General features: G+C 50.1%; 1 protein-coding gene across 2 annotated transcripts in view; it reads left to right on the top strand.

The window, feature by feature from the left end:
* The first annotated feature begins 518 nt into the window (after window positions 1–518).
* AGPAT2 (1-acylglycerol-3-phosphate O-acyltransferase 2) overlaps window positions 519–16988 on the top strand; it is a 33171-nt gene continuing 16701 nt past the window's right edge. Inside the window, exons 1-2 of one of the 2 annotated variants that reach the window (XM_038374516.2) lie at window positions 519–839; window positions 15295–15428. In XM_038374516.2, the coding sequence (XP_038230444.1) occupies window positions 649–839; window positions 15295–15428 (325 nt within the window). In that variant the 5' untranslated portion in view covers window positions 519–648. Of the gene's footprint in view, window positions 840–13941; window positions 15147–15289; window positions 15429–16988 lie in introns of those variants that run through there. The other variant, XM_043499008.1, reaches the window with a different exon arrangement.

The following is a 16988-nucleotide window of genomic DNA, read 5'->3' on the forward strand; positions in this document are numbered from 1 at the left end:
AGTGTGTCAGGGGGGGAAGAGTCCGGGAGTGTGTCAGGAGGAGGGAGGGAGGGAAGGAGTGTGCCGGGGGGGGAAGAGTCCGGGAGTGTGTCAGGGGGAGGGAGGGAGGGAGTGTGTCAGGAGGGGGAAGAGTCCGGGAGTGTGTCAGGGGGAGGGAGGGAGGGAGTGTGTCAGGGGGGGAAGAGTCCGGGAGTGTGTCAGGGGGAGGGAGGAGGCAGGAGTGGGCCGGGGGGGGAAGAGTCCGGAGTGTGCCGGGGGGGGAGGGAGGGAAGCGCGCGGGCGGGCCCGGGGAACGCGGAGCCCGGCGGGCGGGGCGGGAGCGGGGCGGGGCGGGGCGGGGCGAGGCGAGGCGGGGCGGGGAGACGGGCCGGGCGGAGCGGAGCGGAGCGGGGGCGGGGGCGACGGGCCGGGCGGGGCGGGGCGGGGCGGGGCGAGGCGGGGCGGGGCGGGGCGGGGCGGGGCGACGGGCGGGGCGGGGCGGGGCGGGGCGGGGGCGACGGGCCGGCGGGCACGGGGCCGGTGTGCGCGAACCGCCCCTTAAGGGCGGCGGGTGCCGCCCCTCGGCGCCCGGCCTGAGTTCGGGGCTGACTTCGCCGCGTCCCGGCGGCCGCGGAGGCGCAGCCCGGCTACGAGGGGTCCCCGGCCAGCATGGAGCCGAGCTGGCTGCTGGGGGGCGCAGCCCTGCTGCTGCTGCTGCTGCCCGCGCTGCTGGCGCTCAGCCCCGCCGCCCACTTCCAGCTCAAGATCGGTATCTACTGCGTCCTGTGCCTGGCGGCCTCGGCGCTGGCCGTCCCGCTCTGCCTGCTGCGGCACGGCGGCCGCACCGTGCGCAACATGAGGCGAGTGCGGCGGGAGGGGCCCCGGCCCCGGCAGGAGCCCGCCTGCCCCGCTCCGCCTCCGGCACCGCGAGCGGCTGAGCCGGCTTGGGAAGCGCCCCCTGGGCAGCCTGTGGGGAACCTGGGCGGGGGTGAACCTGCTGAGCGGGGGGGCCTTGGCTGGGCCCTTCGGGGTGCTGCTCACTCGCATGCCCCCCTGGGCACCCGCCAGCTCTGCTGACTTGCTCTGGCCCTTGCACTCCCGGGCTGGGGGGCGCTCAGCGCTTTAAAGGGGGCTTGTTTCATCAGCTGGGTGTGACAGGGCGGTCGCTGGGCCCTGCACACCTCCGAGGGGCCGCTTGTGAACACGCCTCTGGGCCCCTTGGCCCGCTGTTAGCCAGTGTGGAAAGGCTCCGCACCCTGAAACGAGTCTTGTGTTGTAACCCAGTGTTGTCTGATTGGACTCGCCCTTCCTTCGGAGATGGCCCCATCCAGTAATCAGAGTGCTGCAATCCTTTGCTGTCAACACAAACAGCTAGGTCACAAATACTGTGTTGTGACAGCTCTGAATGACTTGAGAATAGGAGGCTAAAACAGGTAACTGCTTTCTGTTGGCTTACAGGCAGGCCTTGGTAGCGGGCAACACTGGGAGGAGGAAGAGCTAGGATGTTAATGCCCCCTCCATCCCCCCAAAACAACACGCTTCCTTGGAGACTTGCAACCAAAGCACTGACGGCTTTTAACTCTGGTGGTTAGGTACTGTAAGCTACGGAACTGTGACCCATTTGCCACGAATAGCTTGCCAGGCCACAGGGTGCTGGCTCTTTTCCTTTCCAGTTGTTAAATGGCATTGGAAGGTGCGGTGGCTAAAAATACATTAAATATTTTCCTAACCTTGTTTGTTCCTGCAACCAATTGCTGTTGCCGCCCCAAGGATTCATAGATACTAAAGTAAGAAGGGACCATTATGATCATCTAGTCCGACCTCCTGTACAATGCAAGCCACAGATGTTAAAGCTATTGCAAATTGGCAGGGAGGTGACCTGTGTCCTTATGAGGGAGAGGTCTTCATGAAGTTTCTATAAGATGTGATCTGCCCCATAAACATCCTTGGGACTCTATAATTAGAAAGTCCTCCTTTCTGCTCCTTAGGTGTGTAGTTTTGTTCTGAAGTGGGAGTCTGGATTTTCTATAGGTTTAATGCATTCAGTTGCTAGTTGGAGGACATATATTAGTTGGACGGAGGTTTTTTAAATGCTGTATGACTCGAGCAGTTTTAATCTGTTTGGTTTTTTATCCACCCTATTGCCTAGAGTCAAACACAGCTGGCTGAGTGGGGTGATCTGTTAGATTGAGTAACTTGTCACTTACGCAGTAATGCACCTGATGACTGAAATCGCCAAAGGAGGGTGTGAAAGCTGGGAAGTCACTTAAGGTAAAAGAAAGCTAGTGAGCTGTATTCGGGACTAGGTAACCTGTGCTAGTTGGAGCCCTGACTTGTTTTGCCTCTGCTTAACAATCTGTCTCAACTTGCATTTAGCTCAGATACTCCGCTTCCTTCTCCAGCCCTGAAGAAGGAGCTCTCTGTAGCTCAAAGCTTGTACTTTATTGGATCAACTTCTGTTGGTGGAAAGATAAGACTTCTGTTTGTATGCTACACTTAGAGGTTATGCTGCTCTGATTCTGACAATGTTCAGTGCTGGCTGGGGTGAGGATCTTTGGGAAATCGCTTAGTCACGGGTTTTTGAGAACGCTTGGGACTTTCACAGCTGTAGTATCTTGATCATGCTGGCTCTGGCACTACTGAAAGTGGTGTTGTACAGACTCTAGGCAAGCTGAAGATGGCTGTAGAATTTCCTGTCACTGTCCTGATTTACTTGGGAGATAGATCCCCTAACTAAACAAAAGTGTCTTGGTGGAACATGGGCGGGGGAATGCGGGAGAAGCAGGGAGGGCAACTGAAAAGACACTCCTATGTGCCTGTAACAGGAATGGCAACATAGTGTCCTGACCACTTCTCAGAAATCACAAATGTGAAAAACCATTGGGTAGCAGGGAGCTAAGGTGCAGGTGTGATGGATTTAGAGCAGGGGTAGTTAATTATTTTTATTTTTTTCTCTGGACAAAAAAAAAGTACATATTTTTGAGGCTGTTCAAATAGTCTGGCTGTCCAGATTGGTGCTGGTTTGCCTATTGCCGAACCTGATATAGAGTGGCTGTGCAATAATTAATGAATACTGTATGTTGCCAGGTTATTGGGATGCTACTGTATGACTGTATTGGTTTAGTTTAATGGAGGGCTGGAGTGGGGAGAAAATGGCTCAAGACAAGCCACTGCTCAGCAAACACTTGAGAATTAGGAGATGAGGACAGGACAGGAAAGAGCCTTGGAATACAGGCCATCAGAAGAGTGGTGGCAGGTTTAAAAAGGAACACTATGGGCGATGGGGTGTATTTTTGGCAAGTCAGACTGGGATGCAGGAACCTGCTAGGTGTCTGTAGAAGCTAGGCCTGCCTAGATAGACATGCTGGCAGACTTTTAAAATCTAAATGCTTTGTTCCTACTGCAATATAAACAATACTTGGTTTTAAGAAGGCTGTTTTGTCACTGTAGAATCTGTAGACTATTGGTCAGACCCCTTCGGAGTCCAGCCAAATACACTCAAATCTGCAGGATAAGAATGGCTGATAGACCGGCCCCTAGGTAAGAGTGGGAGAACTGTGACATTCCACCCCAGGAGAGGTAAAGGCATGCTAAGGGGTGAGAGGTGCACTCAGACCAGCAAGCGTTCAGAGGTGCAGCTAGTCCTATAACTGACAGGACTGCACTGAACTGGAGCAGGACCGTAAAGCCTCTCCCTCAACAGGGAAATGCTGTTGCTAACCCCATGCTGACTCCACTTGGCTGTATTGGGAGCCTTCCTGTCAAAGGGCTGCTGGCTTTTTAAACCATCCTTGGGATCCCTGCTCAGAGCAAGGTTAAATGTCTTTATTCCCCAGATATGTCCATTTACAGTTATAGCTGTTGCTTCTGAAAGCAGTGTGTCCCTTTGCTCTTGTCTGTATGTTGGAGCATGGCCACCAGATTCTGCTTCTGTTATCTCTATGCACAGTGCACGTGTGGCAGCTTCATTTTTATGTTTGCTGCCACGGTCCTCTTTCCCCATGTCTCCCCACTCCTCAAAAAGTAGTTTGAAACAGCAATGATTATGGGTTAGTTCAGCATGAGGGTGCTTCTGCATTGGGGTCATATGAGGTTAATTATAATCTTGTGAGCAACCAAAGGGGTTTTCAAAGAGCAAACGCAGATCTATCCTGACGCATAAAACTGTCAGCTTTGTCTGTTAACTCTAAAGTGTGTAGCCGGAGGTGCTGTTTTTTGAATAAGATGTGAAAACAGGGGGCTGACCGGTAGGTGTCTAAGATGACCCTCTTCTGAAGTGTAGGGATGTTAACCTTTTCTAGTCCTAGCCAAATTCCAGTTGTGATTTTACATCTGTAAATTCCTTGGATGGTTTCCATGGTCTGACATCCTTATTCATGTCCCATCTCTAATTGTAGCTGTGTGCTATTAAGCAGTTTCTGTGTACCACCCTGGAGGTAGCTATGTTTTAGTGGTAGGTGGAATGACATGCTCCTAGATAGTAAATAAAGATTGTCTGAGATGAGCAAGTGATTTTTCTAGTCTCACTAGAGTGCAGTGGTAATACTGTTGTGGAAGTGTAGTAGCTAGAATGTGGCTTCTATAGGTACATGGTGTAATCTGGCATGCAGAAGCCAGCTACTCTGTGTTGAGCTTTCATATGAGCAAAATGAATTGATTCAGAATGGCTGTTTCCCTGCATGCTTCAAATATATATTTTAAATGCAAAGGTGTAGCTGTCAAAACAGTGCCCTGGTACTGCTGTGTATCTTTTGACAGTAGTGGCCTGCCACGGCCAGAGATGGGAATAGTCTACCTAGTTTTCCCTTGAGCTGCATACAGCAATCCCTGCATCTTTGTATCCGCCTCTTAAGCCATTCATAGTGCACAACAGATACTGGTCTCTCAAAACCCAGGAACCGCACTGCATGTTATCTACTTTCATCTGATCTATCTATTGGCTGTTTACATATACAGCTGTCCCTTACAGAACACTATTCTAACTGGAACCGGTATTATTGTGCTAAAGAATATTTCTGCAAAGTATATACAAAATACTTCAGCTGAGCATACAGAAGGGCTTGTAGAAACCACCACAAAACTGAAAGACACCTCAATCTATTGAGACTATACAACTGTCCTTTTCAAAGCAGGCCGAAAGCATGCTTGATACAAAAGTACTCTTTTATAAAAGCAAAAACTTTCTTCTCCTAGGCTCTTGCTGTGATCTCGCTACCGTGACCTCTCTAGATCTGGAGGAAGGAAGAAAAATCTAATTGTACTTCATTTGACCTCCGAGGCGGTGTTCTAGTGTTGTCAAAGCAACCGCTGTACTTGAAGGGAAAGTCATGCTACAATTACATGTTCAAAAATTTCCTTGGGTCATTCACTGAGAACTCTGAATCTTTCACACTTTCCAATGTGTATGTTTCTTGATCTGCCTTCTGTGTGGCCCATCGAGTCTTTTTTTGTTTTGTTGATCAGTCTCTCAGAAGTTCTGTTGCCTTGATAAACAGCCAAAAGGGTTCTGTAGCCATGGGTAAAAAAATATCTGCACGTTGGGGAAACTGTCTTTATGATATCATAGCTTTTGTAATTGCAACACTTTTTGGTCTGAAGACTTTCACTTCAGAAAGAGAACAGTTTTCAAGGGCTTTCCCTTCTCCAACAAGCATTCTTTAGAGAGCTGACTGACTTGTCCTTGTTTGGCTCTGCTGGCTGTCTGTTTGTTTTTAAATTAGTTCTCCCTATATCACCACCCAGACATCTCAACTACTCTGGTCTCCTTTCCCTTGCCTACATGGTGGCTGGGGCAGGGAAGCAAAACTGCAGTAGGAGTGTGGTGGGAGGGTCAAGAGCCTGGATCACTGGAGTGATAGGCTTGGCCCTCCTGCATGAGGGGTAGGTCTGAAGGATTTTTCACCAGAGTGGATGGGGAGTTGATACCAGCAAGAATAGTGATTTGTAGAGGGAGTGCAGGCAAGAGAGTAGAGGACAGACGTGACAGATGGGGAAACTGAAGACAAGATTTTAGAGTGGTAGCCATGTTAGTCTGTATCGGCAAAAATGAGGAGTCCTTGTGGCACCTTAGAGACTAACAAATTTATTTGGGCATAAGCTTTCGTGGGTTAGAACCCACTTTGTCAGATGCAAGATGTAACTATTATGATAGCCAAGTATTGTACTTCCTCAAAATGAGTTTTTTGTGATGGGGAATGCAATGATTCAATGCATGTAAATATACAAATAAGCCACCATCCTCCACTTCCTGGGATATTGCCAGCATGGCCCTGCGTGCTGCAAAGGTTATACACAACTGACCTAACACAGTTCTGCGGTTACAAACGCCCCTGGGAAATGATCCAAGTAGAACTGTCTTTCGTGGAATTAAAAGTCCAGTGGAAATGATTCCATTAAGATTCAGAGGGTTGTAGAACTGTCTCTATCTTGGCGTTAAACTAAACGGTGCCCCTTTATCTGTAAATGTGTGTTGTACCAGCATGCTGCTTGTGTAATGCAACCGCTGCACTAGCTGCCTACCTGTTGCTGCTCTGTGGTGGTCCTGCATCCTGGCAGGCGTATGATGACTTGCTTTGCAGTCTATGAACTCTGAATGTATTGTGCCATGTTAGCAGGATAGTTCCCTCTGAGACATGCCAATACCCCTGCCCTCTGATTGTGCATGATAGTAATTCTCATCATTGTGCTTAGTCTTTTCATCCAAAGTATCATGTTTTTTTTATAGATGTGGGGCATCAAGGTGCAGAGGCTCTCAGGGCCACAAAGGGTATATCTGTGCTGCAATTAAAAACCTGTAGCTGGCCTGGACTCCGGGGCTGTTTAATTGTGGTTTGGACTGTAGCCTAAGCTCTGGGACCCTCCCACCTCACAGGGTCCTAGAGCCTGAAAGTCTACACTGCAATTAAACAGCCCTGCAGGGCTGATCCCTGTGAGCCGGAGTCAGCTGGCATGTGACAGGCCAGCCCTGGGTGTCTGAATGCAGTGTAGATGTACCCAAAGGATTATTGTCAGGTGTGGGAGTGGAGCCTAGGAACTCGGACTCCTGCTGTCTGCTAGGTAACACTGCCATCTTTGCTCAACTTGCATGCGTTGCCTTCTTTTAGAAGGGAACCCCTCTGCCATAATGCTATGTCTCGAGGCAGCGCTGGTTCTGGGGTCTCAATATTGGGGGCGGGGGGGAGAGAAGTGGGGTATTTTGGTGCCCCTGGGTATTACTAGTTAAACAACCTTCCAGGAGACCTGGGCCAATTGCCACCCAGGGGTGGCAGGTAGTGCTGGGCCTGCCTAGAGGCAAACTGCCTCCTGAGGAAAGCTGGTGGTGGGGATTCCTGGTTTTAACTTGTTCTGGTTAGAACAAAGGTCAAGTTATTTTAAAGTCCAGCTCCACTGAGGTGGGATTGCACATGCTAAATGAGAGACTTTCTGGCATAGCAGCTTCCTGGATTGTCTGTGAGCCAAGTTCCCTGTTGCATCTCCTGTTTGGTACAGAATACACTATCGCTGTAGATAAGGGGCAGGGCTGGGCTGACCCTGCCTTTTCCAGGAAGGACAGGTGCCAGGCTTTACAGCAGAGCTGACGGTTACGGGCTGGTGTTTTGAGCATGGCTGAACTGCCTGTAACTGTGTGTGTGTGTACTTGAAATAGTGCTTTGCCTTTGTATTGCTTTAAGCAGTTAGTGCCTAATTCAGCCTTGTGTTTAAACTCTGATCCAGGTGAACTGAAGTGTGATCTGTGCACCTGCAGAAGCTCTGGATTCAAACTTTGGGTTATGGGACCCAAATGTTTGCTGGGTTAATTCTGTACTTGGGTGCCAGTGATTCCCCTACTGTTGTCTTCAGGTAGCATCACTGAAGTCAGTGCAGTTTATTCTCAGTCTATCTCGAAAGGGGGTAGGAAAGGTAGAGGGGTAGGTGTGTGTACACCTGCACACACATCTGAGAGGGTGGCGGTCATGGTGTGAGGAGTAAGTGTGTAGATTTTGGTTTTTAACCCTTAGCACCAGTCTCCGGGCATGTCATCCTGGCTCCATTCTCTGCACCTAGACTAGTGGATTACGGTTTAACCTGCACTGATGAAAGTTGACTGAATGAATGAATGACGCACACAGCTTAGAGATAACCATGGCAGGCTTTATGGCCTGGTACAGAGATCCTTGCCCCTGCCGCTGATTCAACTCCTGGCTCCATAATGTCAAACCCAACATAAGAGAAGAGGTTGCTATATGCCAATGTGAGGCTCGGATGTCACTCGTTACACCCAGCCGATTGAAATCTCATTAAAGCTGCCAACATGTAGCCTGCCCCATTAGAACTTTAAAAGCATGAAATGCACCCTGCATTGACAATATATTTTGGTGCTGGGGTGGGGGGTGCACTGCAGTTAGACACCCACAGCTAGCCTGTGCCAGCTCACACTGGGCTCAGGCTGTGGGGATGTTTTAATTGTGGCATGAAAGGTCTACACCAGAACATCTGGCTTGGACTGCAGCCAGAACTCTGGGACCCTCCCACCTCGCAGGGTCCTAGATCCTGGGCATCAGCGTTTACACTGCAATTAAACAGTCGCACAACGCAAGTGTTGTGAGTCTGAGTCAGCTGGCACAGGCCAACTGTGCGGGTTTTAATGGCTGTGTAGACATGCCCTTGGAAATGCATTCTTAGGTCTCTGATAACATATTGGTTGATTGATTAGACTTAATGTTTTAGTTTCACAATCAAGTGTGGCTTGTTGAGGCTTGTGAAATCCAGTCTGGTGGTCAGGAAGCTCTCTCAGGTGAGTGCCTGTGACTTGTATGGAACGCAAGTGTCTCGTTTTAAAATAAGAACTTGGCCTCAGGCATGTAGTGTTTGAAAAGAACCTTACAAACAGGAAGCGAGCACAGCTGAGCCAGTGCTGTGTGTGTGCGCGCGCGCGCACACACACACACACACACACACACACACACACACACACACACACAACGCGGAGGCCCTGGAGTGACATCTGGGATTTGACATAGCTGCAGCAGGTTGGCTGTTCTTTCTAACCCTGTGAGCAGCCATGAAAACTGTCAGCCTGGTCAGTTTAGTACAGCTGCTACTCCATAAGACTGAGCAGCAGCAGGGTCAGGAACTGGAGGAAGACAGACAGGATTTATCCATACTACAGACTACAAAGCCTGGACAGTGTAGCTATGCCAGTAGAAACCCCTAGTCACCCCACCCGAGTAACCAGGGAGGTAAAGGAATGCTGTTTCCTCCTGTCCCCTGCAGATGTCTCTCAGTAGCACGAGGCTTATGACCTTTGTAATAATGTCACAACATGTACCGGAGGAAATCCTAGCTGCAATGCCCCTCCTCTTGCCCAGTTAGTGTAGCTGAATGAGTCGGGCCCTGTGTACTCTGGCTCTGCTCCAGACCAGTACTTCACCCTTTATGGTCTGAGCAGTTTCAGGACAACCCCCTCACATGTTGTGCAACCTGGACCTTCCTTTTGCAACGTCAAGCCACCCCCCTCATTCTTGCCAGTATGTGCTCTTGGGTAATATGTAACCAGCTCCTCCTGCGGCTTTCTGCAGAGCTCTAGTTTCCCAGAGCAGTGACCTCTCCTCTGGTTTGGCGAGGGAAGGGTGGTGGAGTTGGAAATTGAGTCATTCTCATGGATAGGATACTGGTGATCCTTGTGCTAACTTTGTCACATTGGCTCTCGTAACCCCACCACACAATCCTTTTGACTTTGTGCCTGAAGTGAGACAAAATGGGCTAAACTTCTGCCTCTGATTCCTGCAAAGAACAAGTTGGTGTGTGTGTTGTGCATGCTAGATCTGAGCAATTGCCAGTCTCCTGTTCGTTCCTCTTACAGTAACTGACCTGTCCAGATGCAGACTTGAATGCAGCCTGGGTTGGTAATCACTGGAGGTTTCTATTTGTGTGTGGAGCACTGGCTCATTCAGACACCTTGAGAACCAGAAAAAAGGAAACCTACTTTATTTGTAGTTTACCAGTGTGACAGGGTCAGGCCAGATGGTTACAGGAGAATGGTTTTTGTTTTTTTGCAGGAGCATTTTCTTTATTTACCTATAGAAAACATCATTTACTTTAGAGGAATGAACCTAGATGAGTGGGTGGCACCGATACCAGGTCTGCCAGGTGTTTCACTGGCTTGTAAGTGATGGAAAACTCTCCCAGGTAGTGGACAATCATCTCGGGCTTGATTTCCACCTGGCAGATATAGTAGCCCCAGGTTAAGTAGGTACTTTTTCCCTGGGTAAGGTAATGGGGAAGGTTCCAGAACAATCAGGAACTTTCTGGAAACAATTATGGTAGTCAGGCTGATTAGAACACCTGCAGCCTATCAAGAAGCTGCTAGAATCAATTAAGGCAGGCTAATCATGGCACCTAGGTTTAAAAAGGAGCTCACTTCAGTTTTCAGGGCACGTGTGGGGAGCTGGGAGCAAGAGGTGCTAGGAGCCGAGAGTGAGAACGCAGACTGCTGGAGGACTGAGGAGTACAAGAGTTATCAGACACCAGGAGGAAGGTCCTATGATGAGGATAAAGAAGGTGTTGGAGGAGGCCATGGGGAAGTAGCCCAGGGAGTTGTAGCTGTCGTACAGCTGTTCCAGGAGGCTCTCTAGACAGCTGCATTCCACAGGGCCCTGGGCTGGAACCCGGAGTAGAGGGCAGGCCCGGGTTCCCCTCAAATCCTCCCAACTCCTGGTCAGACACAGGATGAGTTGACCTGGACTGTGGGTTCACGAAAACGGCCAAACTGAGGGCTGCCGTGAATCTCCGAGGCAAGCTAATCCACCAATAAGCGCAAGACCCACCAAGGTAGAGGAGGAACTTTGTCACACCAGACAGGAGCCATTAGCTTCACCCTGGAGGCCAGGTCGTCTCCTGCAGGCCAGTCCATGGGCTGTGATTCACTGAATTAAATGGGTTTCAGAGCAGCAGCCGTGTTAGTCTGTATTCGCAAAAAGAAAAGGAGTACTTGTGGCACCTTAGAGACTAACAAATTTATTTGAGCATCAGCTTTCGTGAGCTACAGCTCACTTCAAAATGCATCCGATGAAGTGAGCTGTAGCTCACGAAAGCTTATGCTCAAATAAATTTGTTAGTCTCTAAGGTGCCACAAGTCCTCCTTTTTTCTTTTTAATGAATTAAATTGATCTATCTCAGTCCCCTTCTCTGTGGGCCACTGTCCCTGGTGCAAACCACTCCTGCAGCTGGAGGAAGTGGGGCTTTCTCCCAAGTCTTGGCATAGACACTGTGCGGGGTAGGCCACAGTCATCCGGACTGACAGGCCCTGCTGTGTTGGGATCAGTGCTATGCAGAGGTGCTCATGTTGCATTACCTGGGCTGTGTTCGGTAGATAGAGGACTTGAGTCTCCTAGCACCAGTCCTGCCAATATCAAACCTCGTCTGGTATTCTGCTGACCTGACTAGTTTGGGGAGTGAGTGCTGTCCTGTCAGTGACTCCCACTAGCTCGCTCGGCATCTCTCTAGTAACCCTAAATCAATAGGATTTAGTGATGATCCAGGAGAAAAAGTTGCCCTCTCCTGACCTTGCTCCTGTCTAGGAAAACAAGTAGCTGCTGAGTCGGGCTAGTCAGACGCTTTGGTCTACTTCGTTAATAGCAAATCGTTTTTTGACAAAATGAGAATCTTTGCAGAAAGCTGCTGCTTTTCTCACTCTCGTTTTTTGTTTTGTCAGAAACAGCTTTGCCTGAATCTGGTGGTTTGACCAGTTGGACTCTTTCTGTGGGAAAACTTGAACATGTGAAAAATTGTCAATTTTCATCCGTTTTCTGCAGGGGAAGAACCGGTCCTGACCAGCCCTAGTGCTGGCACGGTGCCCCATGTATTCTCCCTTGGGTGTGGTGTTGTCTGCCTCTGGTATCCCACTCAGCTGGCTGTAAAAGTCCCAGTCTGTTCAGTCCAAACCAAAACTACTTGCAGAGTTCTCTCAAATCTAGTTGGGCTTTTGATGAGACTGTACTGTCCTGAGCGTGCAGGGCTTCTGGGAGGGGACCACTCAGTTCCTCCCAAGGCATGCTGTAATGAAGAGAATCCAGGTAGAGAGGGAGAAGTGCTTGGCGGGGCGTCCTAGTGGATAGAGGATGGGGACTTGGGAGAACTGGGTTCGATACCTGGCTCTGTCCCTGCTCCGCTGGGCTTGGGGTCTCAGTTTCCCTATCTATAAAATAAGGATAACACTTGCCTCCTTTAAAGTGTTCTGAGGTCTGCAGATTAAAAGTAGCATATAAGAGCTAGGTGGAGATGATAGGGAGGAGAGAAAACCCTAACTTGTAGTATGGACAAGGGTGCTTGTGACCAACTGCAGGCATTCTGGCTTGTGTGGCTAAAACGCTGCCCTGGTTACTAGCAGCTGACCAGGTCTGCCCCCGAACCGAGGCCTAGCTTGGGACATGGGTGCGTGGGCCTATGTTTTGTTTCCTATGGAGGGTAGGAATCTCTAACGATGCTGATGATCTGCTTTAGCCAGCCTCTGTGCAGAGCTGGGAGGTAAAGCATCCGGGAGAACGCTGCTCTGTGTGAATGCCCCTGGACATGCTGGCTCACGCTGAGGTGCTGTGTGAGATCGAATGCATTGAGCCAAGGTAGCTGGGGAGGTGGACGCAGCTGCACAAACAGTTGTGCTGGCTGAAGCTGCCATATGGGTGCAAATGAAACTGCAGCCTTTGCCCTGTCTGGCTACAGAATTGCTGCTCCCCACCGATGGGGAGGCGGCAGCCAGTGGGAGCTTCGGAAATGGCCATCTCTTTTGCTGGGGGGCTTATTGGAGAGTGAAAGTGCCCAACCCAGGCAGTCTCAAACCTGGTGCAGGGGAGATGGGGGGAACTTCAGTCTCGGCAAGCGGGGCTGTGCCTGGCTGTCTGGCATGTTCATGTGGAAAGGTGGGAAAGAGCTGCTACTGCCCATGGTGTGAGAAGGTCTGGTTAGGGTGTTCGCTCCTTCTGCCCCCAAGCCGAGAGCCAGTTTTACAAGACACCCCTCCCTCTCCTGCCAGCATTAGGGAAGCATGAAATACTCTGATTCCTCATTAACCTTCCCAGGTTCCAGATGTGCTGTCACACCTTCATCTTCATCTTCCCCTGTAGGTGGCAGTAGCTATACACGCACACCTGAAACAGCCAGTATGCGCTGGTCAGCTGATCTCTGGGCCCCACACTCCAATTCTGAGCTCGGGGGACCCTGTCCCACCACTATGGCTTCTAAGCGCAGATCCACACACACATTCTTCTCTTATTAGATCAAGTCTTTTGTCTTAAGCAGCGTGCCTGTTACAGTGAGATTCTCTGGCACTTAAGCACAGAAAACAAAATCCGCTCGTGTTCAAGTGTTTTTACACACACCCATCTCTCTTATCCCCTACATCTGCTGAGGGAGGCTGTTAGCTTCCAGTACACTCCCAGCATAGGCGCTTGCTTCCTCTGTCTCTCTGATGGAGGCGCCTACTGGCTGCCCCATCCCCTGCCCCCCCCATAACTGTTAGCAAGCAGGAGGTGAATGGCTGAGCATTGGAGCAGTGAAATGTGGGGTTTATCCAGCACAGCAGGCTCTTTGCGTAGGTGCTAGAAATGTATGGGCAGTTTCTCTCTGGTAGCTGCTGAATGTCCCGGCCCTGTGTCATTGCTCTGTTCGCCCCAGCCCTGTGGCATGCTGGGAAGAGGGATGGGAGGCTTGCAGTTGGAAGTTCTGGTTTTTAACTGCTAACCTTAATTTAAATGAAACTCTGGCTTGGCACTTAATTCCATAAGAGCTCTGACCAGCTGTGTAGGTGGTAGGAGCAGCACCCTAATCTCTGCTTGCTGGCAGGGAGCTTCTGTGCATCCTTGTACGGGGTGGCATCTTGGTTCTTGAGTCTGCATGAGTCATCCTGTCTTTGCTCCATGGAATTTCCTCAGCAAACGGCCAAACTCTCACTTTCTTTACTAGAATGCTGTAAATTGGCACCCTTGGTTTCAGAAACAATGATTGCTTGTGCTGTAGGGAGCTGAGCACAAAACTGAATCGCATCATAAGTGCTCAGCCCAATGTCTTGTCACTGGGTGCTGAGCTCTCCTGAAAACGTGGCTCCTGCCCGAAGAGCCCGCAGCCTAACTCAGTAGGCAAGACTGAGTATGTTGGGGAAACCCAAGTGGGGCTAGCATGGCCCATCTCCAACGGGTTCAGGAAACAACTTTTCTCTTGCCAGAACTTCTGAAGCAGCTCTTCATAGTGTAGCAATGGGGTCTGCACGGCTGGACCCCAGTACCTGTGTGGGGAGCCCCAATGAAGCCAGTGGTGCTCCCTACAGATAGAGCTCTCCTCTGAGTTCATTGCGGGATTGAACCCTTGCTTCTTAGTAAAGAATAACTGGCCAAGATGGCACTGAGAAGGATCCCAAGCTGCTCTGTGCCTTCTCACAAAGCTCTTTGGAGTGAGCATCTCTCCAAATAAGTTGCATTAGGCAGATATCTCAAGTAGCATTACATAAGGGCTAATGTACCATGTCTAGTCATCTTGCATGCTGGAAGATGGCAGGTGGTGAATGTACTGATCTGGTTCCTGTAGTGGGCTGTTTCACTAGACAAAACTTTCCCCCTGCAGATGGCAGTGTCTTACAATGATGGTGCAGATAGATGTGAAGAGAAATAAACAAATATGACTTCCAGGGAGAGGTCTACAAAATCCTGTAGTTTTGTGTATTTGATCATTGAGCTTAGTAGATAACTTGTTTGCCCTTTGCTTATATGGGCCTTTCAGTTATGTAACTTGGACTGAGAAAGTCAAAGCAATTTCCCAGACTGGGGAAGAATGTCGCACCTTTTTGGAGCACAGCAGGCCTGCGGCAGAGTGCTGGCGTCAGGGGGAGAGCAAATGGTGGCTTGTTTGACTTGCCTTGGCACTAAAGTGTCCTGTGAGGGGTTCACTGCTTCTCTGCACACCTCTGATCTGGGAGGGTGACTGTTCTGTGGAGCAGTGAGCTGTACTGCTCGGAGGGATTTAGTCCAAAGGTACCCTTGTGTAAGACCTTGTGCAGGGAGGCTGTCTGAGGGTGGGGTTATGTGACAACTGTTTGGGACAGGAATTGAAGGACATTGCATCCTCCTGCCCCTTCTAATAAACTACAGGGCAAATTAGACAGCTTCCAGCTCATGCAGGGACATCCCAGGACGTGTGAGGTGTTGACACCTTTTTTGGTCCTTGGAATCTGTTAAGGCAGAGGAACAGGCCTGTCTCCTGCCCTAGTGCTGCATCTTCCACACTGTAATGCAGACACTATCGACTCCATGAGACCTGCTGCCCTGACTTCTTTTCTCCTCTATGCAGAATCATCAAAAATATAGTCAAGAACTTCAAGTATATTTATGGCCTGAGGTTCGAGGCAACAGGTCTGGAGAACTTCCAGGTCGAGGGGCCGTGTGTCATCGTGTCAAATCATCAGAGCATCCTGGACATGACTGGTGAGTTGCTTGGGTTGGGAAAGAAGCTGTCTCATTTGAAAGTGAACTGTTGGGTGCACCTAGCTTTGCTGTTGGGGAAATCCTGCGCTTGCCCCTGATTTGGGGAGTCTCCAAACCTTGTAGTGGAAGAGACTCCAGGACAGCTGTCTGTCACACAGTGCATTGGTCAATTCTGCCTACAGGAATTGCCATTTATGGTGTTGAAAGCTACAGCAGTATCTTGAGCGGGGAGATGCACAGTGTAATGGGGTATTGGGTGAGCAGGGAAGGGTATACTTGCAGTTCAGGCTCTCTCCACAGAGCAGTGGAAGTGCTGAGCTCTGTAGCCTGGTACATAGTGATCTAGGTATTGCCAGACTGGATCAGACCCAAGGTCCATCTAGTCCAGTATCCAGTCCATGACAGTGATCACCACCAGATGCTTCAGAGGCAGATGTAAGAACAGCGGTGGGATAATCAAACACAGGCACACAAGAGGGACTCAGTGTGTCTTAGAGCAGCGGTATGAGAGTCCTAGTCTGAACAGTCACTGACTGGCTCCGTGCCCCCTCGGGAGAAGAATGTGGCTGCCCCCACTTTTCCTTCTGCCCATGCTCTCTAGTGATCCTCTGCAGGATACTTGTTACTACAGCTCGCTCAGGCTCTTAAAGGTTTAGCTGTGCCACCCCAATTACTGACCCATGGCAGGCATGGGTCAAGTCTTAGCCTTCAGTTGAGAGGAAAGGTTCTTCTACCCTTGCCCTGAAATAAAGGCCAAGGTCTCCCCATGGCTTAGGGCCTGGTACATCATTCAGAATGTGAAGGCTGTCCTATTAGGAAGGTTGGCTTGCAGCCCTCTGTCCTGCAAAGATAGAAAAAGCAAGCCAGGCAGTGAGGTATGTGGAGTGGCACCTGGAGGCCATACTCCCATTTCTCCAGGTTGGGACAGTAACTAGACCATCCTTCCATGGGTAAATATGCCAGCTGGAATGCCTCTTGATGCACTGTCTGGTTCACTTGGGTACGTCCCAAAGGTTTGTTCATCTTAATAGATAACGTTAGCATGACGGGGTAGCGAAAGAATTTTAACAAAAAACCACCAGAAAATAAGTTAATGGAGCCCTTCAAACAAGGGAGGAGACTGTGGTACACCTACTTTCTAGCTGCAACCTGTCCAGTGGCTCAGCAATTGAGACTACGTTGTTGTTGTTGTTGTTATTTATTATTAATTTATCGTGGTGCCTTAGTCTGTCATGGACCAGGAAGTCATTGTGCAGGTGCTGTACAAACACAACTAGAGTCTAGAAAGGAACAGGTGATCCAAAGGTGGTGGTGGTGTAACCCCATCTTGCAGACAGGGGAGTAAGCAGGGAGGGTCTAAGGCGAAGTGAGGAGTGATGGCAGAGTTGGGAATAAAATTGCGGTTTCCTTCATCGCAGCGCATTGCTCCAGCCATTGGCTCCTGCTGCCACCCTGTAAATGCAAAACGTAAAAAAAAAAAAAATTGCCTTTCTGGGCTGCAGCCCGTGTTGGAGAGGAAAAGGCTCCCCTAGCCATGGCAAGCACATGGGTCCCTTCTGC

This window comes from Dermochelys coriacea, chromosome 16 (genome assembly GCF_009764565.3).
Source record: "Dermochelys coriacea isolate rDerCor1 chromosome 16, rDerCor1.pri.v4, whole genome shotgun sequence".
Classification (NCBI taxonomy): domain Eukaryota; kingdom Metazoa; phylum Chordata; order Testudines; family Dermochelyidae; genus Dermochelys; species Dermochelys coriacea.